At 49.7% G+C, this 20,803-nt stretch overlaps 1 protein-coding gene and 1 long non-coding RNA gene across 2 annotated transcripts in view; both read left to right on the forward strand.

Annotated features, from left to right (window-relative positions):
* The window catches only part of LOC310661414, a 169,376-nt gene that overhangs the window by 137,468 nt on the left and 11,105 nt on the right, over positions 1-20,803 (forward strand). The gene's annotated exons all lie outside the window — the stretch shown is intronic.
* Positions 1,425-20,702, forward strand: LOC310661396 (sodium-dependent serotonin transporter-like; the record flags this gene model as incomplete). The annotated part of the gene is given in 13 exon segments (XM_083407300.1): positions 1,425-1,637; positions 4,115-4,247; positions 5,532-5,751; positions 6,611-6,749; positions 7,988-8,122; positions 11,088-11,191; positions 11,939-12,066; positions 13,766-13,878; positions 15,173-15,304; positions 16,937-17,036; positions 17,717-17,817; positions 19,383-19,550; positions 20,298-20,702. Coding segments are annotated over 13 exon segments (1,767 nt in total). The 3' UTR covers positions 20,379-20,702.

Here is a 20,803-nt window from a genome sequence, read left to right on the forward strand (position 1 = left end):
GAACCCCCGCGCACAACAAGAGCCAGTCCTTGTAGGGACTGGGCCTGAGCTGGTCTCCATCCCACCAGGGCTCCTTGTGGCCCTGGTTGGCCCTCATTATGCCTCCTGTGTTCCTTACTTCCAGGCTCAGGTGCCTTCCCACATATGCCAGCAGTACATCTGTGCTACTGTCCCTCAGATATCAGTCTCTTGGAGTATCGCTTCTGGCAGAGTTGCCATACTTCAGGAATTTCCTGGACATATATGGAATACTGCAGTCACAGCAGCCCATGTCGGCAGTGTCATTTCCCCCCTGATTTTCCATAAAAGTAGCTCAAAAACAGCATTTTTTGAAATTTTGCAAAAAAGCAACTTTTCTGTCAGGATTTTCATTGTTTGAAATATGACAACCCCAGCTTCCAGTGTAACATCCCACTTTCTGTGGGAGGAAAGAGCCCCTCAGAATCAGGGGGCTGGTCTGAGCCAAAGAGGCAGACCACAGCAAATGAAGGGAAAGGATTTGGGAGGGAGGAGGAAAAAGGAAAACCCAGTCACTCTTACTCGCAGGGTTATTGCAATTACAGATGGAATGGAAATATTTCAAGGAGAGAAGGTGTCCAAAGTCGCTGGTCTCTCAGTAGCATGGATGGAGAGTTCAACAAGACTTCATCCCAGGTTGAAGGAGTGTGGAAGATTCCATGGTATGTCCCTGGTTGCAGCTCACAGCAGCCATTCACTGGGACCATCCTCCCACGTCGCAGATTGCATCTCCCTGGTAGGCCAGAGGCCCAGAACCTTCGTGTTAAGGTCTGCCTGGAAGTAAGGGAGGTGGGAGAGCAGAGCGCCTGCTTCTGCCACCAGGACACTTGCAATGCCAGTTTCCTCTCATACTCCGGTAATCACTAAAATTGTTAGCTGGGTCTGAAACTTTGCACACACAGCAAAACATCCAGCAATTCCTTCCCTGCAGATAAAGGTTGAGGCTATGGGGCTGGGTTTGGACTGGAGAGGCAGTGCCATCTCTCAGCCTGACCTACCTCACAGGAATGTTGTGAGGACAAAAAGGGGGGGAGGAGAATTGTGAATGCTGCCTTGAGCTCCTTGTAGAGAAGGGAGGGGGGATATAAATGTAATAATAATGAGGAGAAATGGTGGTGGCAGCGGCACCTAGGGCCTCAGAGGGAGTCTGTGGCAGAGGCACAGTTTGGGCTGGGGCTTCCTCTTTGCCACTGAAGCCACACCAGCTCTTGTGGCCACGGACGTGCCTCCTTTGATAGGCGGCTCCCGCCTTCCTTTGATCCACCGCATCTCTTCCCAGTGGCTGCTCTGTGGCAGGTGGGGGGGTGCCCACCCCATCTGGCCCTCCCCTTCTGGGGTCTGCCTTCCCCTTCACCAACTTCTTCAGCTGAAATCCTGCAGGGGCGTTCAGGAGACGCAGCAGGAGGATGTCTGCTCCTCCAGCCGAGTTCCTCATCACCGGGCAGGCTGCTCTGGCAAACCCTAGCCCAGCACCTCTCCTCACCCAGGCAGACTCCAGGGACAAGTGGAGGAAAAAGATGGATTTCCTTTTGTCAGTGATAGGATTTGCTGTGGATCTGGGCAACGTCTGGAGGTTCCCTTATATCTGCTACCAGAATGGAGGTGGTAAGGAGACGGGGTGTGATTTTGGGCTCTTTCCTACCCCATCCCCTTCTAAACAGTTAACTGCTTCCCACTTTAATTGTGGGAGTCTTATTAATGCCTTGCCTGGGATCCCACATTTTCTGTTTCTTGCTAGGGTTTCAATACTTGTCTTAACTTTGCAGAATCCTTCTTCATTCCCCATCATTTTTTTATCCTTTCCTGCTTGACAGCTTCTTTCCCCATCAATGCAACTCCTGGCTGAATCAGAAGTTTTGGGTTTCTGAATGGAAGGAACCGCTCTTAAGGAGCAGGGTGCAGCATTAAAAAAAACCTCTTACAAAAAATGGATATAAAATCTGCCCCAGGAGTTCTTTTCATTGCATAGCTTACATTGAATTAGCCCCTCTAGGATTGTGTCAGTTACATGTTTCTAAGCCAACTTCCCTAATTTCAGCCACTTACCCTTTATAACCTTTTTCTTCTTTGAAGAGTGTTTCAAAAAGCTACTGTGACATTCCATGATAATAAAACTGGTTCAGGGAAGGAGATTGATGGTTCCATGTCAAAGACCATATCTGAGAGCCAGTGTGGTATGATAGATAGAGTGTCAGACTAGGACCTGGGAGAGACCAGGGTTCAAATCCCCACTTGGCCAAGCCGAGCTTACCTTACAGGGCTGTTATGAAGATTAAATGCAGAGAAGAAGGATCATGTATGCCACCTTGAGCTCCTTGGGAAAAGGTAAGTGACCTTCAGACATGGCATACATGGCTTTGTTTGGAACATTCAGATGCACAAAGAATACACTAGTTTGGTTGACAGATAGGAATAGTTTTTGTTGAAAATGGTGTTAAAGCAGAGGCACTGAAAAGCAGCCAATTTTTCTCCTTTTATTGCAAAGTCTGAGGCTTTGTCTTTTGGAGGGCTCCAAATGACAGGCTCCAAATGCCACATTCTTCCTGGCTCTGCAGCTGTTCTACAAGTCAATATAATGCAGGAGATTAGTTTGTTTGTTTTTTAAAGAAATGTGTGGGGTTTTTAAAAATTCCAAGGAGCTGTCCATGGTATTGGGCATTCCTGGAATAACTAGCACACAAGAATGTAGAAAGCTGTGTTGGCTAATTAGAAAATTAATCCAAAATCTACAGTCTGGTGACACCTTTATCGAAGCCAACACAAATGTTGCAAGATGGTGAGTAAACCTGCTCATGACTCAGCGACATTTTATGCCTAATACAAGGTATTCTCATGCTACAGATCTTGCAATAAAGAACATGCTCTCTCTTCTTATCCCTCTAATTTTAATTTGAACTATTCATGCCTCCTAGCATGGCTTCCATTTTTTATGCAGTCAAGCTATTTAAAATACAAAAAATAAAATAAAAATGGAACTGAGTCAGGAGGAGGGAATCAACATGATCTGGTCAGCAAACCTTGGGAAGGACCAAGACTCAGTGGCAGAGCGCCTGCAATGCACACAGACAGTCCCGAGTTTAATCCCCAACAGTATCTCTAGGAAAGACTGGCAGAGAATCCCTCTGTGAAACCCTGGGGAGCCTCTGCCAGTCAGTATTGACACTACTGAGCTCGATGGATGGTGGTCTGACTCAGTATGAGGTGGTATGTTTCAAGGGCTATCACATGGAAGATGGAGGAAGCTTGTTTTCTCCAGCTTACAAGGAAGGAGATTCCAATTAAACATCAGGAACAACTTTCTGACAGTAAGAGCTGCTTGACCGTGGGACAGTCTCCCTTAGAAGGTGGTGGATTCTCCTTCCTTGGAGGTTTCTAAGCAGAGTTGGATGGCCGTCTTTTAACATTTGGTTGAGTTCTCCAGGTACCTTTTAAGCCCTTCTCCCTGGCAGAGATGTAGATGAGTGACACCCATCCCCACACATGCACAGCAGACTTGCCCATGACAGTCGCACCTAATGGTGCTTCCTCTGGGTGCATCCATCAACTATCCCCAGTGTTGTGGGGTGTGCATTTCTCCCCAATACAACAGGTTATGTCTTTGCTACACAAGCACTGGTGTACCAACAATGCAGTGAATGTTGCTCATTAGGACCGCAGTCTCAGAGTGATCCACCCTGTATAGGGAAGAGGAGGCTTTATCACAGGGGACCCACTGCCCACCCCGGGTCTTTCATTCAGACCATGAGTTATTCATATCACTGGGAGGGGGCAAAGCATATTAATGAAACTCTCTCTCCTCTCAGCTGTCCCTCCATCCCCACTGGACTGCAGGGATTCTTGCCTGGGGTGCTGGCTGCCTTGCACCCACTCACAACATTTTTATAATTTCCCTCACCCAGTCCACAGCTGACTTGACTGTCTCACAGCCAAGACTTTTTTGCTTGTGGGGAGATGGAGGCCAGGTCTTTCCTGGTGGCCCTGGATCCAGCAGCACAGGAGGAAAAACCTGTTAAGGCCCTGCCCTGCCCAGACCCCCTCAAACAATCTGAATGTGCAGGCAGGATAATGGAGGTCTTTCTGTTCTCTCCTCACAGGAGCTTTTCTCATCCCATACATCTTGATGGCCATTTTCGGAGGGGTGCCTCTCTTTTACATGGAGCTGGCTCTCGGACAGTTTCATCGGGTGGGAGCTATACCCATTTGGAAGCACATCTGCCCCATCTTTAAAGGTAAAAACCAGCCAAACAAGCAAGGATGAAAATTATAAGATTCTGTGAGCTATGGGCTTGCTTTTTTCCTCCTCCCTCCCCTCCCTCTTTCATTGTGTGCCGCGTCCCAGAGGAAAGTGGTTAGCCACTCATCTTAGTCATAATAAATAACAAGATGAAAGATGAAAAAATCATTTTAATCATTCCAGTGGCACCTTAAAGATCATCTAATATAAGCTTTCAAGGCATGAGTTTTCGTGTGCAATACACTCATCTTAGATTCACATCAAACCCAATCCCCATGGAGGGGGGGATGGTGCATGATTCACGTCATTCAAGTTTTTTTTACCCTGTCCATCCAGCTGGGTTGCCCAAGCCACTCTGTCCAGCTTCCAACACATATAAAATCATAATAAAATATCAAAGGTTTAAAACCTCCTGATACAGGGCTGCCTTCAGATGTCTTATAAAAGTTCTATAGCTATTTATCTCCTTAACATCTGATGGGCACCACCACCAGAAGACCCTTGGAGCTGGACCTCAGTGTCCAAGCTAAATGACGATGTCATTTAGGACTTTAAAGCACCAACATTGTCATAGTAGAGCTCAGTGGAGGGAACCAACCAGCCATATCTTAGGGGAGTACTTGCCTGGAGGCAGAGTCCATATGCAAGGTTCAGTTCAGTCCTAAGGTCAGGAATATCTCAGTTTACATAGTCAGACAATCCGGGGGTCAAAGTCAAGGGCCCAAGGTCTTGAGAAGCAAGAGGCAGCAAGATATGGCCAGGAAGACAAATGTTGTTTCCAGCAAATGACTGAGACTGGAAACCATGCTTAAGAAAGCTGGAGCGAGCTGGTTCTCATCATGACACACATTTTGAATTGTACTTGGAAATGTACTGGGAGCCAGTGAAGATCTTTTAGGACCGGTGTTATATGGTCTCAGTGGCTGCTCCCAGTCACCAGTCTAGCTACCACATTCTGGATTAATTGCAGTCTCCGGGTCACCTTCAAAGGTAGCCCCACGTAGAGTGCATTGCAGTAGTCCAAGCAGGAGATAACCAGAGCGTGCACCACTCTGGCCAGACAGTCTGCAGGCAGGTAGGGTCTCATCCTGAATACCAGATGGAGCTGGTAGACAGCTGCCCTGGACACAGAATTGACCTGCGCCTCCATGGACAGCTGTGAGTCCAGAATGACCCCCAGGCTGCACACTTGGTCCTTCAGGGGCACAGTTACCCCATTCAGAACCAGGGAGTCCCCCCAATCCCTGCCCTCCAAGGTGCTGTTTTGCTCTCCACGCAGGTATCGGTTTTGCCATCTGCATCATTGGCCTGTATGTCTCATTCTACTACAACACCATCATTGCCTGGGCCCTGTATTACTTCTGTTCATCCTTCACCCACACCTTGCCCTGGACCAGCTGTGACAACCCCTGGAATACACCCAACTGCACCAGCTATTTTGGGAAGAGCAACGTCACCTGGACCAACCACTCCAAGTCGCCAGCTGAGGAGTTTTACGTGTAAGTTCATGTCATCTCCTGCATTTATGTGGTTTTGTCAACATTTGCAAATTCTGCCTGAACCCCCTCCCTCCCTCACTTCCTATCTCTCATCTCTCATTCACTAGTTTTTCCTGCTTTTATTAACTGTTATTTTGTCTTTTCGGTGGTTAGAAATGTTGCAAAGGTACAATAATAGTAGCACGCTTCTCTTGTTTCCTCTCCATGACCCTTCAAAATATCCTCTGCAGGGCTATCATAGGCATAGTAGGCACAGTAGCCTGCCCTCTCTTGCATCTCTCAAGCTTGTGCCCTTGCAGGTGTCAATGGACCACAGTTCCTATCATCCCTGACCATGTTAGGCTGGTGCAAGGGACTGATGGGAGCTGGAATCTAACAACATAGAACCATAGCATTGTCAAGTCAAAGGGGCCCCTAAGGGTCATCTGTTCCAACGCCCTGCAGTGCAAGAATCAGAGTTACATGGAACCTGCTGGGTGGAAAGCCACCGGAGGGGAGAGGACTCTTGGGCTCAGGTCCTGCTTGTCCGTTTCCCTTGAAGGCATCTGATTGGCCACCCTGAGAACAGGATGCTGGGCTAGGTGGGCCATTGGTCTGATCCAGCAGGCTCTTCTGATGCTCTTAAGATCTGGAGGGCCACCCACCAGGCTTCCCAGTTCCTCCTTCAGAGCCTCTGCAACCATGTTTGCTCTGAGCTAAGTCCCATTGGCTTCAGTGGCGCTTACGATTGCACCCTTGACCATTTGTGTGTACAAGGAGAGCCTGCTCTGGTGACAAGTGAAGCGCTCAGGGCGATGGCACTCTGATGTTTCCACTTGTTTCTCTCTTTCACTGACCCAAGGGTTTCTGTCTGCCTCAGGAGGAAGGTTCTGGAGCTCCAGAACTCGCAGGGCCTGTCCAACGTGGGAGGCATCCGTTGGCAGCTGCTCCTCTGCCTCTTCCTCATCTTCACCATTGTCTACTTCAGCCTTTGGAAAGGGGTAAAGACCTCTGGGAAGGTAACAGATGCTTTGACTCTCTTCTGTCCAGGCTCCTGGAGGTGGGCAGATCAAGGAGGGGAAAATGTCTCAGCTATACATTCTGCACTGGCCTCTGAAGGGACATTGTCCTACCTGCAAGGAGCACCTCACCCCATGGCAGCAAATATTTGACCCACCCCCCAGCTGACCGGCACCACTTCTGAGGTGTTTTTCCAGCCCCCTGTGGCTGACAGCAGTGGTGGGAGAGGTGAGGATTAGAGAGGGGCAATGTGCCAAGTGGGAACAGGAGCAGCTAGCAGCAAAGCCTTCATGGTGCTCACGGCTCCCAAACTCTGGGACCTTCCACTTGCTGAGGTGCCAAGACCTCACTCCCAGCTGAGATTCAGGAGGTAGTGCAAACCTTTCCTCCTCTTCTACCCCAACCATCAAGCTTTTGAATCAATTTTGCTTTGTTCTCTGGCTAGTTTCCTTTCTTGTTTTATGAGGAATTGTTTTGCTTTAAAAAATTATCACTCTGATTTATAATAATCTTTTGTTTTATTTTTAATGATTTGCTCACTGCTCCGAGGATAGTTACATGGGGCATGCAAAGAGAGGAGATTGGCTGAACAGATTTAAATAGACCTGCCTGAATCTGTGTGTTTCCTGCAACCCCACAGTTGGTGTGTGGGTACCAAATTCTGCACTGTTAAGCATCTTCATTTTCGTTTTGAAAGCAAAGAAATAGCTTCCTAGCCCTTAAGCTTGAAACATTTACAATAATCCCCGATGAAAGAGTCCAGAGCCCAGAGGTGAAGGGGCTGAGCAGGATCCCCAGAGAAGAGGGAGGGAGGCACTCAGGGCAGCCCTGCTTGGCTCCTGGATTGGCAGGAGGGATCCGAATAAATGGTGCAAAACAAGCCAATTGGAATAATTTGACCAATTACAGCATTCAGTTGTGCTTGATCCAGGATGCCAAAAACCCCCTTTTCAAAATAAAAACAATAGTTGCAATGATGATTATGATGATAAACATCCTACAGGGGAGATATGTAGGAATTACTCCAAGGGAGAACCATGGTAATTTGACCATTCTGATGGATTGGCCATAAACCACAAGTGAGGGGGAGGGTGCAGGAGATTCACTTAGAAAATCTGGGAACTTGGCGTTTTGGGGGAACAAGGAAGGGATGCACAGCCCACCCAGAAGGGGAAGTGGGTGGGGAGCTGATGATCACAATGGCCCTGCCCACTGCAGCCCCTTTGCTGCCTTCCAGGTGGTGTGGGTGACAGCCACCCTGCCCTACGCTGTCTTGCTCATCCTGCTGATTCGTGGAGCGACTCTGCCAGGAGCCTGGAGAGGGATCGTCTTCTACCTGCGGCCCAACTGGGAGAAGCTCACCAGCACAGCCGTAAGCCAGCACGATGGCTGCCTCATAAGGCCATGATACAAATTGATGGTGCAGCCACATTTGGAATACTGTGTCCAGTTCTGGTCACCTCACCTCCAAAGGGATGTTGTAGAGCTAGAAAAGGTTCAGAAAAGGGCAACTGACAGAGGTTTATAAAATTAGGCAAAACATGGAGAAAAGGTTTTCTCCCAATCTCAGAGCACTAGAACCCTGGTCCTCCAATGAAGCCGAATGCTGGAAGATTGGGGAGAGATAAAAGGCAATGGATGGCACTGTGGTCTAAACCACTGAGCCTAGGGCTTGCCGATCGGAAGGTCAGTTGTTCGAATCCCCGTGATGATGGGGTGAGCTCCCGTTGCTCGGTCCCTGCTCCCGCCAACCTAGCAGTTCGAAAGCACATCAGAGTGCAAGTAGATAAATAGGTGCCACTCCGGCGGGAGGTAAATGACGTTTCTGTGCGCTGCTCTGGTTTTGCCAGAAGCGGCTTAGTCATGCTAGCCACACGACCCGAAAAAACTGTCTTTGGACAAACGTCGGCTCCCTCGGCCAGTAAAGCAAGATCAGCGCCACAACCCCAGAGTCGTTCATGACTGGACTTAACTGTCAGGGGTCCTTTACTACCTTTTCTTACTTCATGTAGTGCAGAGTTAAACTATGGAACTCCCTGCCACAGGAGACCATGATGGCCACCAACCTGTTTGACTTAAAAGAGGATTAGACAAATTCATGGAGGAGGAGAGGGTTATTGATGGCTACTAGCCAGAATGACTGTGCTCTATCCTCATGGTTTGTGGCAGCAATGCTTCTGAATCCCAGTTGCTAGAAGCCACAGGAGGTGAGAAGGCTCTTGTGCTCAGGTCCCACTTGCTGGTTTCCCACAGGCACTTGAGAACTGGATGCTTGACTAGATGCGCCCCTTTGCTCCTGATCCAGCCACAGGCACTTGAGAACTGGATGCTTGACTAGATGCGCCCCTTTGCTCCTGATCCAGCCACAGGCACTTGAGAACTGGATGCTTGACTAGATGCGCCCCTTTGCTCCTGATCCAGCCAGCTCTTCTTATGGTCTTATGCTTCTTGCACAGCTGCACAATATAGTGAAGGCTGCCACTTTTGCTCGCTGGCTGGGCTCCTGTGCCTTGACCAGATGTGCGTCAGGTCGGCCATCAGCAAGAAGCAGCAAAGTGACTTCGTATGCAGAGGTGGCCCACCTGATGCAGTGCTGAAGCTCCTTGGGGCCTTAAGCCAGCTTTCCAAATTCTATGTGTTCCTCCCACCCCAGAACAAGCACCAGGAAAACGGCATAGAGGTTTCTCTCAGCCTGTTCTAGGCATGACTGGGCCTGAGCCCTTTCCTTTAACTAACCAGAAGCAGGTTGCAAATGAGCTACTATGGCAGCCCCAAGGGGCACCTTGCACTGCCAGGCCAGCTGCCCTGCCTGAGCCTCTGAGCAAGCTGGCTGCTGGCGTCCCATCTGCCATTTCAAAGCCAGCCTTAAGTATTCCATACTGATATGAGAGCATTGCATAATGCAGTGTTATGTTAATGATTACCAGAATATGACAACACCCTTTCCCAGATTGCATCTGATGCTCTAGCAGCACAGAGACACTCCCACCCCATGGAGCAACAGGGAGGAGAGGCTTGCAGTGGACAGAATCAGGGGAGAGGTTGGGGGAGCACAGTGGCAGGCTCTCTTTAAAGCCTAGCTGTGGGGTTCCTGACCATCCCTCCACCTGGCTTTGCACTCCAGAGAAGATCAGAGGATGGATTGTCAGGAGGGAGAGTATTAGGTTGATTATTTTTTCAGAAAACAATAATCAAAAGCAGCCCTTGGAAATGTAAATCGCTAATTGAATCACTCATCTCATTTGCATCTGCTGGGGATTTAGTTGGCCAGCTTCCCTCTCACTGTCTTTGCAAAGCAGGACTGACAATACACTTCCTGCCTGTAATTACCGCTGAGTTGCCCTGGCGAATTTTGATTAAAGCTAATCAGGTGGAGAGGAGAATAAGCAAAGGAATCAGAACCAAGAGGTGGTGCTGCCTTTATAGTCTCTCCCCCCCCACACACACATTCCCCTTGTGGGAATCCAGGTGGGCATGGAGGGTTGGCCCCTACGGACAGGTGGGCCAAGACTTCCATTCTCCTGCTCTGAGGAACTAATAAGGACCAGGATCTGTCCAAAGACTCCTCCAGCCCAACAATCTGTTTGCCAAACGCTTCACCTGTGGTCACTGCCACCATCACCACCTGCCAGCCATGAGGGCAACCACCCAGGGGCACTGCTGGGAGCAAGGAGGGAGGGTGAGCCTTAAGCCTTTTCCTAGGTGCCCCCAAGTGCTTCTGGCTGGGTAATAAATTATGGGGGGGACTGAAGACAGAGGTGATCTTGGCTTCTGGGCACAATATTGATTTCAGGAAAGAAGGAAAGGCCCAACTATTTCACCTAGTGGTGTGTCAGGAGTAACGAATGGGGATAATTGAAGAGAAATTGAATTGATCTGGAGCAAGATCTGTTGGGAAGTTAACTGAGGGCAAATTAATTGGAAAGAAAATTATTTGGGGGGAACTTGAGGTGGGGCACACATTCATTGAAGGACTTATTTGGGGTGATTTGGAGTGGGAGATGAGTTGGCTTCCTTTCTGTGACATTGAAGTCCAAGCATACATCTCCACATATAAAACTGCATTTGCAAATTTGTCTCTACGGCCCCACATGCCGTCTTTTCAGCCCCTCACCATGTATCCTGGCAACAGCTCTTCCCAAACATTAGACAGCTTGACTACACCCACAACTGGAGTCTTTGCTCCTTCCTGAGGAGCAACATGGTGTGACCCAACTGAACAACATGTCTCAGGATTCCTTCCTGTGGTGGAGGGGATGATTCTGGATGTTTAGCCTCTGTCTGGGTTCTGTTTTGTTCCTCTGAGCCAGAGGCCTGTTGTATTTGGGTCTGTGCAGGTTTGGGTCGATGCTGCCGCCCAGATCTTCTTCTCCCTGGGGCCAGGATTTGGCGTCCTCCTCGCTCTGTCCAGTTACAATCCATTCCACAACAATTGCTACCGGTAAGGGCCTGAGGCCAAATCCAAATTCTCCCTTTGCCCCCTCTCCCCATGCCTCCACTGCAGATGAGTGAGACAGGGCTAACAACCTTCTCTCTGCAGCACCATGATTTGAAGGGCTTTCCCTTGAGTGAGGACTGGCCAAGCTTGGCTGATGCCTTGCTGGTGTGCCAATAAGCTGTGCTCAACTCCCAGGGAACTGCCATTCCTCCTGTGGGAAGGAGTGAGTATGGCATCCAAAGAACTTAACCACTGCCTTTGGTAACCCTACAGTCTTCCCTCCTTTCAAGGCTTAATGTGGGTTGACCGTATAGACTTGCTTTTTGTTTGGTGGAACAGGTCACAGGGTTGGCCTCTCCAGAAGGCCTTGTGCGCATGCAGGCATTGCTCTTCTTTGATGGCGCATGCTGGTGCCACCACTGGTGCACTGCAGCATTTATTTGAGCTTGCAGGGAGGATGCCATCCCCAAGCAGAGCAGCGAGCAGAGAGTGTGGGAGGCCCTACTAGGATGGCTACCCTGAGGAGAGGAGAGGCACACCATCACATTGTCATGGTAGAATTAAGATTCAGCTGCCAGCCCAGTGGGCTTCTGGAGGTTGTCCTTTTGCTGCAGGGAGCAAAATGTCTTCTGCTAGCCCTGAGTTGCTGCTGCAGAACCAGGTTGTTGCTGCATCCTCTCAATGACAGGCAAGGTCACCTTGTTGTGAGGCCTGTGGCCTGTCCAGAGACTCATTTATTTTGCCTTCCAGGGATGCCATCATCACTAGCGTGGTCAACTGCCTCACCAGCTTCCTGTCAGGATTCGTCATTTTCACCGTCTTGGGATACATGGCAGAAATGAGGGATGTGGAAGTCGAGGATGTTGCAAGAGACAAAGGTTTGTGTTCTGCGTGTCATGTGTGTCAAAACTGCAGTGCTAAAAATTCTTCCACGTGGTGTATCTGATTGTGGCCTCATGCTCTATACTCCGTAACACAGAATCCTAGCATTGTAGAGTTGGAAGGGACCCCCAAGGGTCCAATCACCCGCAATGCAGGAATCACAACTGAAGAATCCCTAACGGGTGGCCCTCCAACCTCTGCTTAAAAACCCCCAAGGAAGGAGAGTCTGCCATAGAGTTCACCCAGTCCTTAAACTCCCTCCGTTAGTCTGTGACACCTGAGATGTGGACAACCCTCCATACCCTGCTTGGTGCTTATGTCCCTGCCACATCCAGTTAGAGGAGGTTTCTGCCCTCAATGTTGAACACAAGGGCAAGCTGTGGCTATGCAGGTGTAGAGAGTACACTTGATTTACACACTCTTTGAATGTGGCATGTTGGCCTTTACAAAGCTCAGGGGTTCCATATAGTGAAACCCTGAGAGAACATCTTCATGTATATTTAGGCAAGAGTCCCCAAGATGTTTAAAATGCTGTGAGTTGCCCTTAGGCTTACAATCCAAAATCTGCAGACCCACAAGAGAGGAATAATAATAATAATAATAATAATAATAATAATAATAATAATATTGGGCGGCTCCCAATCGAGTGTTAAAAACATACAGCATTAAATATTAAAAACCTCCCTGAACAGGGCTGCCTTCAGATGTCTTCTAAATGTCAGGTAGTTGTTTATCTCCTTGACATCTGATGGGAGGGCATTCCACAGGGCGGGCGCCACTACCAAGAAGGCCCTCCATCTGGTTCCCTGTAACTTTGCTTCTCGCAATGAGGCAACTGCCAGAAGGCCCTCAGTGCTGGATCTCAGTGTGCGGGCAGAACGATGGGGGTAGAGACGCTCCTTCAGGTATACTGGGCCGAGGCCGTTTAGGGCTTTAAAGGTCAGCACCACCACTTTGAATTGTGCTCGGAAACATACCGGAAGCCAATGCAGATCTCTCAAGACCGGTGTTATGTGGTCCCAGTGGCAACTCCCAGTCACCAGTCTAGCTACCACATTCTGGATTAATTGCAGTTTCTGGGTCACCTTCAAAGGTAGCCCCACGTAGAGTGCATTGCAGTAGTCCAAGCAGGAGATAACCAGAGCATGCACCACTCTGGCCAGACAGTCTGCAGGCAGGTAGGGTCTCAGCCTGCATACCAGATGGAGCTGGTAGACAGCTGCCCTGGACACAGAATTGACCTGCGCCTCCATAGACAGCTGTGTGTCCAAAATGACTCTGAGGCTGCGCACCTGGTCCTTCAGGGGCACAGTTACCCTATTCAGGACCAGGGAGTCCCCCACACCCACCCATCCCCTGTTCCCCAAAAACAGTACTTCTGTCTTGTCAGGATTCAACCTCAATCTGTTAGCTGCCAGCCATCCTCCAATCATTGCAGCAGTCCCATCCCAAGGCCTTGCCCTTCCATTTGCCCTTGGCCTTTGGAAATGCTTGGCCATTCATGGTATGCTAGGAAGCTGCCTTATTCTGAGCCCGGCGATTGGCCCATCTGGCTCAGTACTGCCTACACTGACTGCCAGCAATGGCTCTCTGAGGTTTCAGACATGAGTCTCTCCTGTGATGCTGCAGGGATGGAACCTGGGACAGGTGCTCTCCCCACAGAGCCACAGCTCTTTGGCATATTCTCTTCTTTAGGGCCCAGCCTCCTCTTTATCACTTACCCTGAAGCCATCGCCAACATGGTCGGCTCCACGTTCTTCGCCATAATCTTCTTCCTCATGATGATAACACTGGGACTGGACAGCACGGTAGGGAGAACTCTGCCTTATACCCCAAATCATTCATTGCTAGATTTTAAAAGGCTCAGGGCATAGCTCTCCACAAACCTGGGCAAACTTCGCCTGTGCTAACATAGATGCAGGGTGAGGCAGGGAAACTGCTATGGACATGTACCCCCCCCAAACATATAACTGGAGCAGGGGATCCAGGGCCCTGGGGCTCAGGCCCCCTAAGCCACCCCTAACAATGACCCTGCTTTGTGGTCAGGCAATAGGGAAGATTGTGGGATTCTTTTCACAATGTTTTTAGTTTGATTTCACCCGCAAGAGGACACTCCTCCAATGTCTCCCGAGACAGACGGATGCCAAAACATTTCAGAAATGTAGCACATCATTCCTTTTTTATTTGTTTCTTTAAAAAAAAGGCTACTGCGAATTGAAATATTTCCAAATTCTGAAAGTGCGCACCTTCAGAGAAGAGCCTGGCTGGATCAGGCCAAAGGGGCTCCTCTACTCCAGCATCCTGTTCTCACAGGGATTGTCCACACTTCCAGGCCCACTGGCTTGGTTCCAAAACTGTGGGTGCCCAAGGCGACACACAGCATGGGCACACATGTGCCTGATGTCACACACACAAGTCAGTGGGTATGCTGACATTGCACGCACATGCTGATGTGCCTCCTGACATTGGGCATGCACGCCCCTGGTGCAAAATTTGTGGGTTCCTTCATGGGGAATGTTGTGGGGGCTGGAGTACCCAGGGCCCCAGGCAGCCGGCACCTATGCACCCTTCCACTTAACCTGTGCTTCCGAGGCATCAGTCTGAGTGGTTTGCCCTCTGCCCTGCTCCTTTCCCAGGGAAAACCCACTCCTTAGCTCTAAAGCAGAGAAAACATCAACCCAAATTGCTGTTTGCTCCGACGGAGTGCCAAAGAGTAGTTTTCCTCAGGGAAAAGCAGTGGACAAGAACAAATGAGGATAAGCTGCAGTGGCCCCCAGATGCGCCCAAGGGAAGCCCTCCAAGCAGGATTTCAGCACAGGAACAACACTCTCTGCTCCTGTGGCTTCCAGCAACTGGCATTCAGAAGCATTGCTGCACCACCATAGTGCCATGTGGAAGAATTATCCCATATTTTGACTGAGCCTTCCACATAACTCTCTCTGTCTCTGTCTCTGTCTCTGTCTCTGTCTCTGTCTCTGTCTCTGTCTCTGTCTCTGTCTCTGTCTCTGACACACACACACACACACACACACACACACACACACACACAGTGTCCTTTTGCTGACTGAGACTGACAACTCTTTTTGGGGGGTGTATTTGCAGTTTGGGGGCCTGGAGGCTATGATCACAGCAATAATGGACGAGTACCCCCACCTCCTGGCCAAGCAACGGGAGCTGTTTGTCCTGGGGCTCATCACAACCTGCTTCCTGGGCTCTGTAGCCACTCTGACCAGTGTGAGTTGCCAAAAAAGTGGAGCCATATGCGGGGGGGGGGCAGGGGGCTTGGTTGTCTCTTGCTTGTTGACAGCCTTCAGACTTAGAATAACAGAATCCTAGAACAGTAGAGTTGGAAGGGATCCCAAGGGTCATCTTGTCCAACAGCCTACAACAAGTAGACTTTTCGGGATCCACTTCATTTTCTGCTAGAATCTTAAGGTAGGTGCAAAATATAGATGACTAGAATCAAAATGTTGAGAAAAGGGGCAGAGCCTGTTGCCCTCAAGGGCATCAGCTGAAAGAGTTTTCGTATACAACGACAAATCTACACCAGAGCCCCAACAAACTGGCCAACAGAGCTCAGTAAAGACCTGGTCAAAGGGATCTTGTTAATACCCTGGTTTACAAGTGCGGAGACGCAAGACTGAGAGAGAAGCAAGTAACAGAAGAATTGCCAGGACAAAGAGTTGTGGTTTGGGGGTTTTTTTACCAGCATTTTTAATAGAATCATAGGTGCAGGAGGCCAACTAGTCCACCCCCTGATCAGTACAGGACCTTGCAACTACTTCATCTGTGAACGAAGCCCATTCAGACTTGGCTTAAATATCTCCAGAAGGGGGTGCCTGCTGTCCTCTGAGGCAGAGTGCCAAGCCACCCTTCCCATTTGGACATCTCTCCTCATGCTTAGCCAGAAACTGCTTCCCAGCCATTTCCCCCCATTGGTGGGACTGGCACATAAGAACATAAGAAGAGCTTGCTGGATCAGGCCCAAAGGGACCCATCTAGTCCAGCATCCTGTGCTCGCAGTGGCCAACTAGATGGGAAGCCAGTAAGCAGGACCTGTGCCCAAGAGCCTTCTCCCTTCCTGCGGGTTCCAGCAACTGGTATTGAGAAGCCTTGCTGCCTCTGATTATGGAGGCAGAGCACAGCCATTGTGGCTGGAAGTCATGACTAGCCCTCTCCTCCTCTATGGATTTGTCTAATGGCCTTTTAAATCCATCCAGGTTGGTGGCCAACTCTGCCTCCTTTGAGAGTGGGTTCCATGAATCTTCCAACATCCAGCTTTGTTGGATGTTCTCAAATTTGAGGGTTATGAGAGAGGGAGAAAAACCTCTCTCTCCACTTCTCTCTCCATGCCATGCATAATTTAATCAGCTTCTGTCATGTCTCCTCTTACTCACCTTTTATCTAAAACCAAAAAGCCTTTCCTGATAGGAAATAGTCACTCCATCCCAGGGATCATTTTGCTTGCCCTTTCCTGAACAAACCTGCCCTGACTTCTGTGTGATGGCCCTTTCGATTTTTTGAAGACGGCTATCTCGTCTTCTCTTCTTCTTCTCTTTCCCCAGCAAAACATGCTCAACTCTTTCAACTGTTCCCACAGCCATTGTTAAACCACTGGCATGGTTTAACATATGGCTGGTATAGTTACAGGTAGGTAGCTGTGTTGGTCTGCCATAGTCAAAACAAAATAAAAAAAATCCTTCCAGTAGCACCTTAGAGACCAGCTATGGCTGGCATAAACCAGTCATAGTAGCACTAATGCATTGATTGGATGGGGGTAACATGACCAAGATCTCAACAGAGAAGCATTGGCCGTATCTGTCATCCCAGCTGAAAAGCTACTAAGCTTGGATCTTCCCATTTTAGGGCGGGTCATACATCGTGAAACTCTTGGAAGAGTTTGGTGCCGGCTGCTCCATCTTAGCAGTGGTGTTCCTGGAGTCCATTGCAGTCTCCTGGTTTTACGGTAAGGAAAGAAATACCATGTCCCAGTTACTAGGTTTACTATGAGCCCCGGAGAGATTCTCAGCCTTCCCTGCCTTCTGAAACAACCCCCTGTACATGATGTTGCCTAGAAGTCGGGGGGGAGGGATTGTGTCCAGTGGGTTTCCATAGGGAAAGGACTCTATAGAAGTGGGGCCACACCTGAGAAGGCCTTGCTTCCAACAGCCATTGCACCACAGCTGCTCTGGATGTTTCATCATTATCCTTATGTGCCAAATGTTCCTGTGCCATTCATCCATTGTTGTGGGGGCTGTGGGGAGTTTTTTTAATTAGACTATTTATTTTAAAATATTTATATGCAAGCATCTCCATATTTACATGCAAGCATCTCCAGGCAATGTACAACAGCAATACAAAATATGATATGAAATGTTACAATGCCAATACCGTACAATATGCAATACAATTATAATCCAAATGAATTAGTAGTTTAAACAAAGTCAAACTCATAAGAATTGACATCAGGAAAGATCAAAGTGAATACAAAGGTCTTGAGCCTGCAGCAACACTGTGACACAAATGGTACTTCTGCATCTGCTGAGAGGGATCACACACTTACTGTGGCTGAAATGTTTGTGGTGCAGATCCCACAACTGCCACAGCCACATGAACAGGAGCTCCACCCCCTTCTTTTCTTTCCAGGGATCCAGCAGTTTTGCAATGATGTGAAGGCAATGCTGGGGTTTGCTCCAGGAATCTATTGGCAGGTTTGCTGGGCTGCTGTCAGTCCAGCCTTTCTAGCAGTAAGTACTAATCTTCATTATCCTCATTCACCCCCAATGTCCAGCTCAGGAAAAGAGACATTTCCCTGCTTGAGACCACAGAGGAAGCAGAAGGGAAAGAGAGGCCAAGCTAATAAGGGATGGATGTGGTTGTTGCAGCCTATAGAGCCCACCTTTCCTCTAAGTGGCTCCAGGTGGCTTACATAGTTCTCCTCCTCTCCATCTGATCCTCACAACAACCCTGTGAGATTGGGCTGCGATACTGCTATTAGCCCAAGGTCACCCAGTGAGCTTTGTGGCTGAGTGGGGGTTTGCACTCTGGTCTCCCAGATTCTACTCCAACACTCTAACCCCTACACCTGCTGGCTCTCAAATGCTGGCCACCGGGGAATTGAGATGAGGCTGAGGGGCTTTCTCGGGCCCCTTCCCTTGAGAGCAAGGGTTGCCACTTAGTGCAAGCATGTATGCTTTGCTGGCAAAAGGTTCTCAGTTCCATTCTGGGCATCTCCAGTTAAAAACATCTCTGGTCAGAGACCAAAGAACATGGCATGCCAGAGATGGAGGAGGAGGAGGAGGAGGAGGCGTTGATTGGGAAGACATCATCTTCTGCTCCAGGACCATCCAGGCAGGGGACATGGCTTTCCTAGTCTCCTCAGACTCAGAGGAAAAGCTCTCTCCTCTGGTCCAGCAAGTCTGCACCCGTCAGCCTCCAGAAGGCCCCTGCGTGCTGCTGTGACTCCTTTCTCCTTGGGGGAGCTCCAGATTGGGATACCTGCTGCAGGGATTTGCCTGTGGTCCTGAAGAGACTGGCCTTCCTGCTGTGATTCTGCACAGCCTTCTTTGGCTTGGCCCTCCCAGATGTGATTCTCCAGCCCTCTCAGCCAAGGCAATTGCTTCAATCCCCCCTCCCCATGGATCCTCAAATAAAACTAGGACAGGGCAAGCAGGGGGTTGAACTAGATGACCCTTGGGGTTCCTTCCAACTCTTCAGTTCTATGATTCTCAGTAGCAAGTTACATGGAAGCCCTTTCTTTGCCTGAGACTGGAGATCTGATACCACTTAGTGTAGAACAGCCTCTGCCAACCTAGCACCCTGCAGATGTTTTGGACTTCAGCTCCCAGCGTCATATGGCTGTCCCAGACATCTGGAAGCTGAGTTTGAGGCGGGTGGTGGGGCATCATGCTTGCCTTCCATGTTGCCACAGCACAGATGCATGTGTGTAGGCATGTGCTGCCTATGTGTGCTTGTGTGTACACAGCAACCTCATTTCCGGTACCTGTCACTCAATGGCTGCCCCTGGCAGTGTTGTGTGAGGAGACAAGGTGGGGCTGGAACCCCCTGCCCTCCTGCCTGCCCTTGCTGCTCTGCCAGCTGATCTCCAAGCTGCTTCTCCCACCTGGGAAGCACCCAGCTGGCTGGAGCACGTGGCACTCCTTGCCTGTGCCAATCAGGGCACCCAGGTTGCCTTGCCCCAGTTGCTGGTCACGCACACTAAGCCACTGGGGATGGGTGTCCCAGCTAGCTCAGGGCAGGGCTCTCCATGCTGGTTCTTGGCACCCAGACTTTGCCCATCTCCTCTTGTCAGTTCATCATTGCCAGCTCCCTCCTGGACCAGCCTCCCCTCACTCTCTTCGACTACCAGTACCCAGACTGGAGCATTTTGGTGGGTTACTTCATCGGAGCCTCATCCTTCATTTGCATCCCAGTCTACATGGTCTACAAGCTGGTCTGGACCCCGGGATCTCTTAAGCAGGTCAGGGAGCTAGAATCCTCTCTACTCTGTGGTTGTGTGGATGCCTGTGTCTGGGCGGGGGTTCAAGAAAGGGGGTTTCCCTCAGCAGTGGTGGAATTCTAGGTCTTCTCAGGGGCACTAAGGCTGCCATTCTGAGCTTACCTGACTCCATGGAACCTGTGAACCTGCTGTGCAACTCAGGGAGTCTGATGGCGAAGAGGCTAAGCTATGAACCAGTCACGCACATTGTTGGGAACCACTCCCCCCAAAATATACTTTTTCTTAGTGTTTCTTTGTGAGCAATATATTCAAAGGAAATTGATCTGGGGGTGATGACTTCATGATGTATATACAGTGTTTGCTTGTGATGGTACTCAGCAATAGAAGAGCTTCTTATGGCCTGCTGGATGAGAGAGGCAGTGAGCTTCACGGCTGAGGGGGAGGATTCGAACCCTGGTCTCTCCCAGGTCCTAACCCAGCACCCTAACCACTACAGCGCCGCTGGCATCAGCTCCCCCTCTCTCCTTTGCAAGATAAATTCCCCAGGCTGCTGTAACTGGGACCCATGTTTTGTACTTTAACCTGCTTTTTATTTTACGCATTGTTTTTATGGCAAATTGCTTAGACAAGTCAGTTTAAAGTGGTATAAGAACTGTATAAAATAAAGGTGGAATGGGAAATGTATGTAATCAAGTAAAATCCATCACTTGAGTGGCGTTTTCCAGGCTTGTCCCTCTCACTGTCTGTCTCTCTGCCTTGGTCATCCAGCGCCTGGCAGTCTGCCTTCGGCCGGAGAGGAGAGCTCAAGAGCAGCCCATGGAGCCTGGCCTCATGCCACCGGCCCCCTAATCCACAGCACGGACAGCCCCCCGAAGGGAGAGGCCAGTCGGACAGAGGGGACCAACTCCAGAGCAACCGGGAGCCCCAAGCTGCCCTTGGCTGCTCAGGCAGCTGCACCACTTGCTTCACCTCCCCAGGAGAGCAAGATGCCTCCTGCTCGTCCAGCACCAGCTGCAGGGGCACCAAAGTGCATTTCCATCGACACTGGACAACTCCCAAGTCACACCTTTCTTGCTCCTCCTCTCCACTCCACGATCTGCTGTATTCATACAATTATAGAGTTGGAAGGAGCCCCAAGCGTCCAACCCCCTGGGGTGCAGGAATCACAGCTAGTGAATCAATTTCTACTTAAAAACCTCTAGCGAGGGAGAGTCCACCTCCTTCAGGGGAGGGGGGGTCCCGCTCCACTGTTGAACAGCTGCTACTGGCAATAA

The sequence above is a fragment of the Podarcis tiliguerta genome (genome assembly GCF_965153285.1).
Source record: "Podarcis tiliguerta genome assembly, chromosome: 13".
Classification (NCBI taxonomy): domain Eukaryota; kingdom Metazoa; phylum Chordata; class Lepidosauria; order Squamata; family Lacertidae; genus Podarcis; species Podarcis tiliguerta.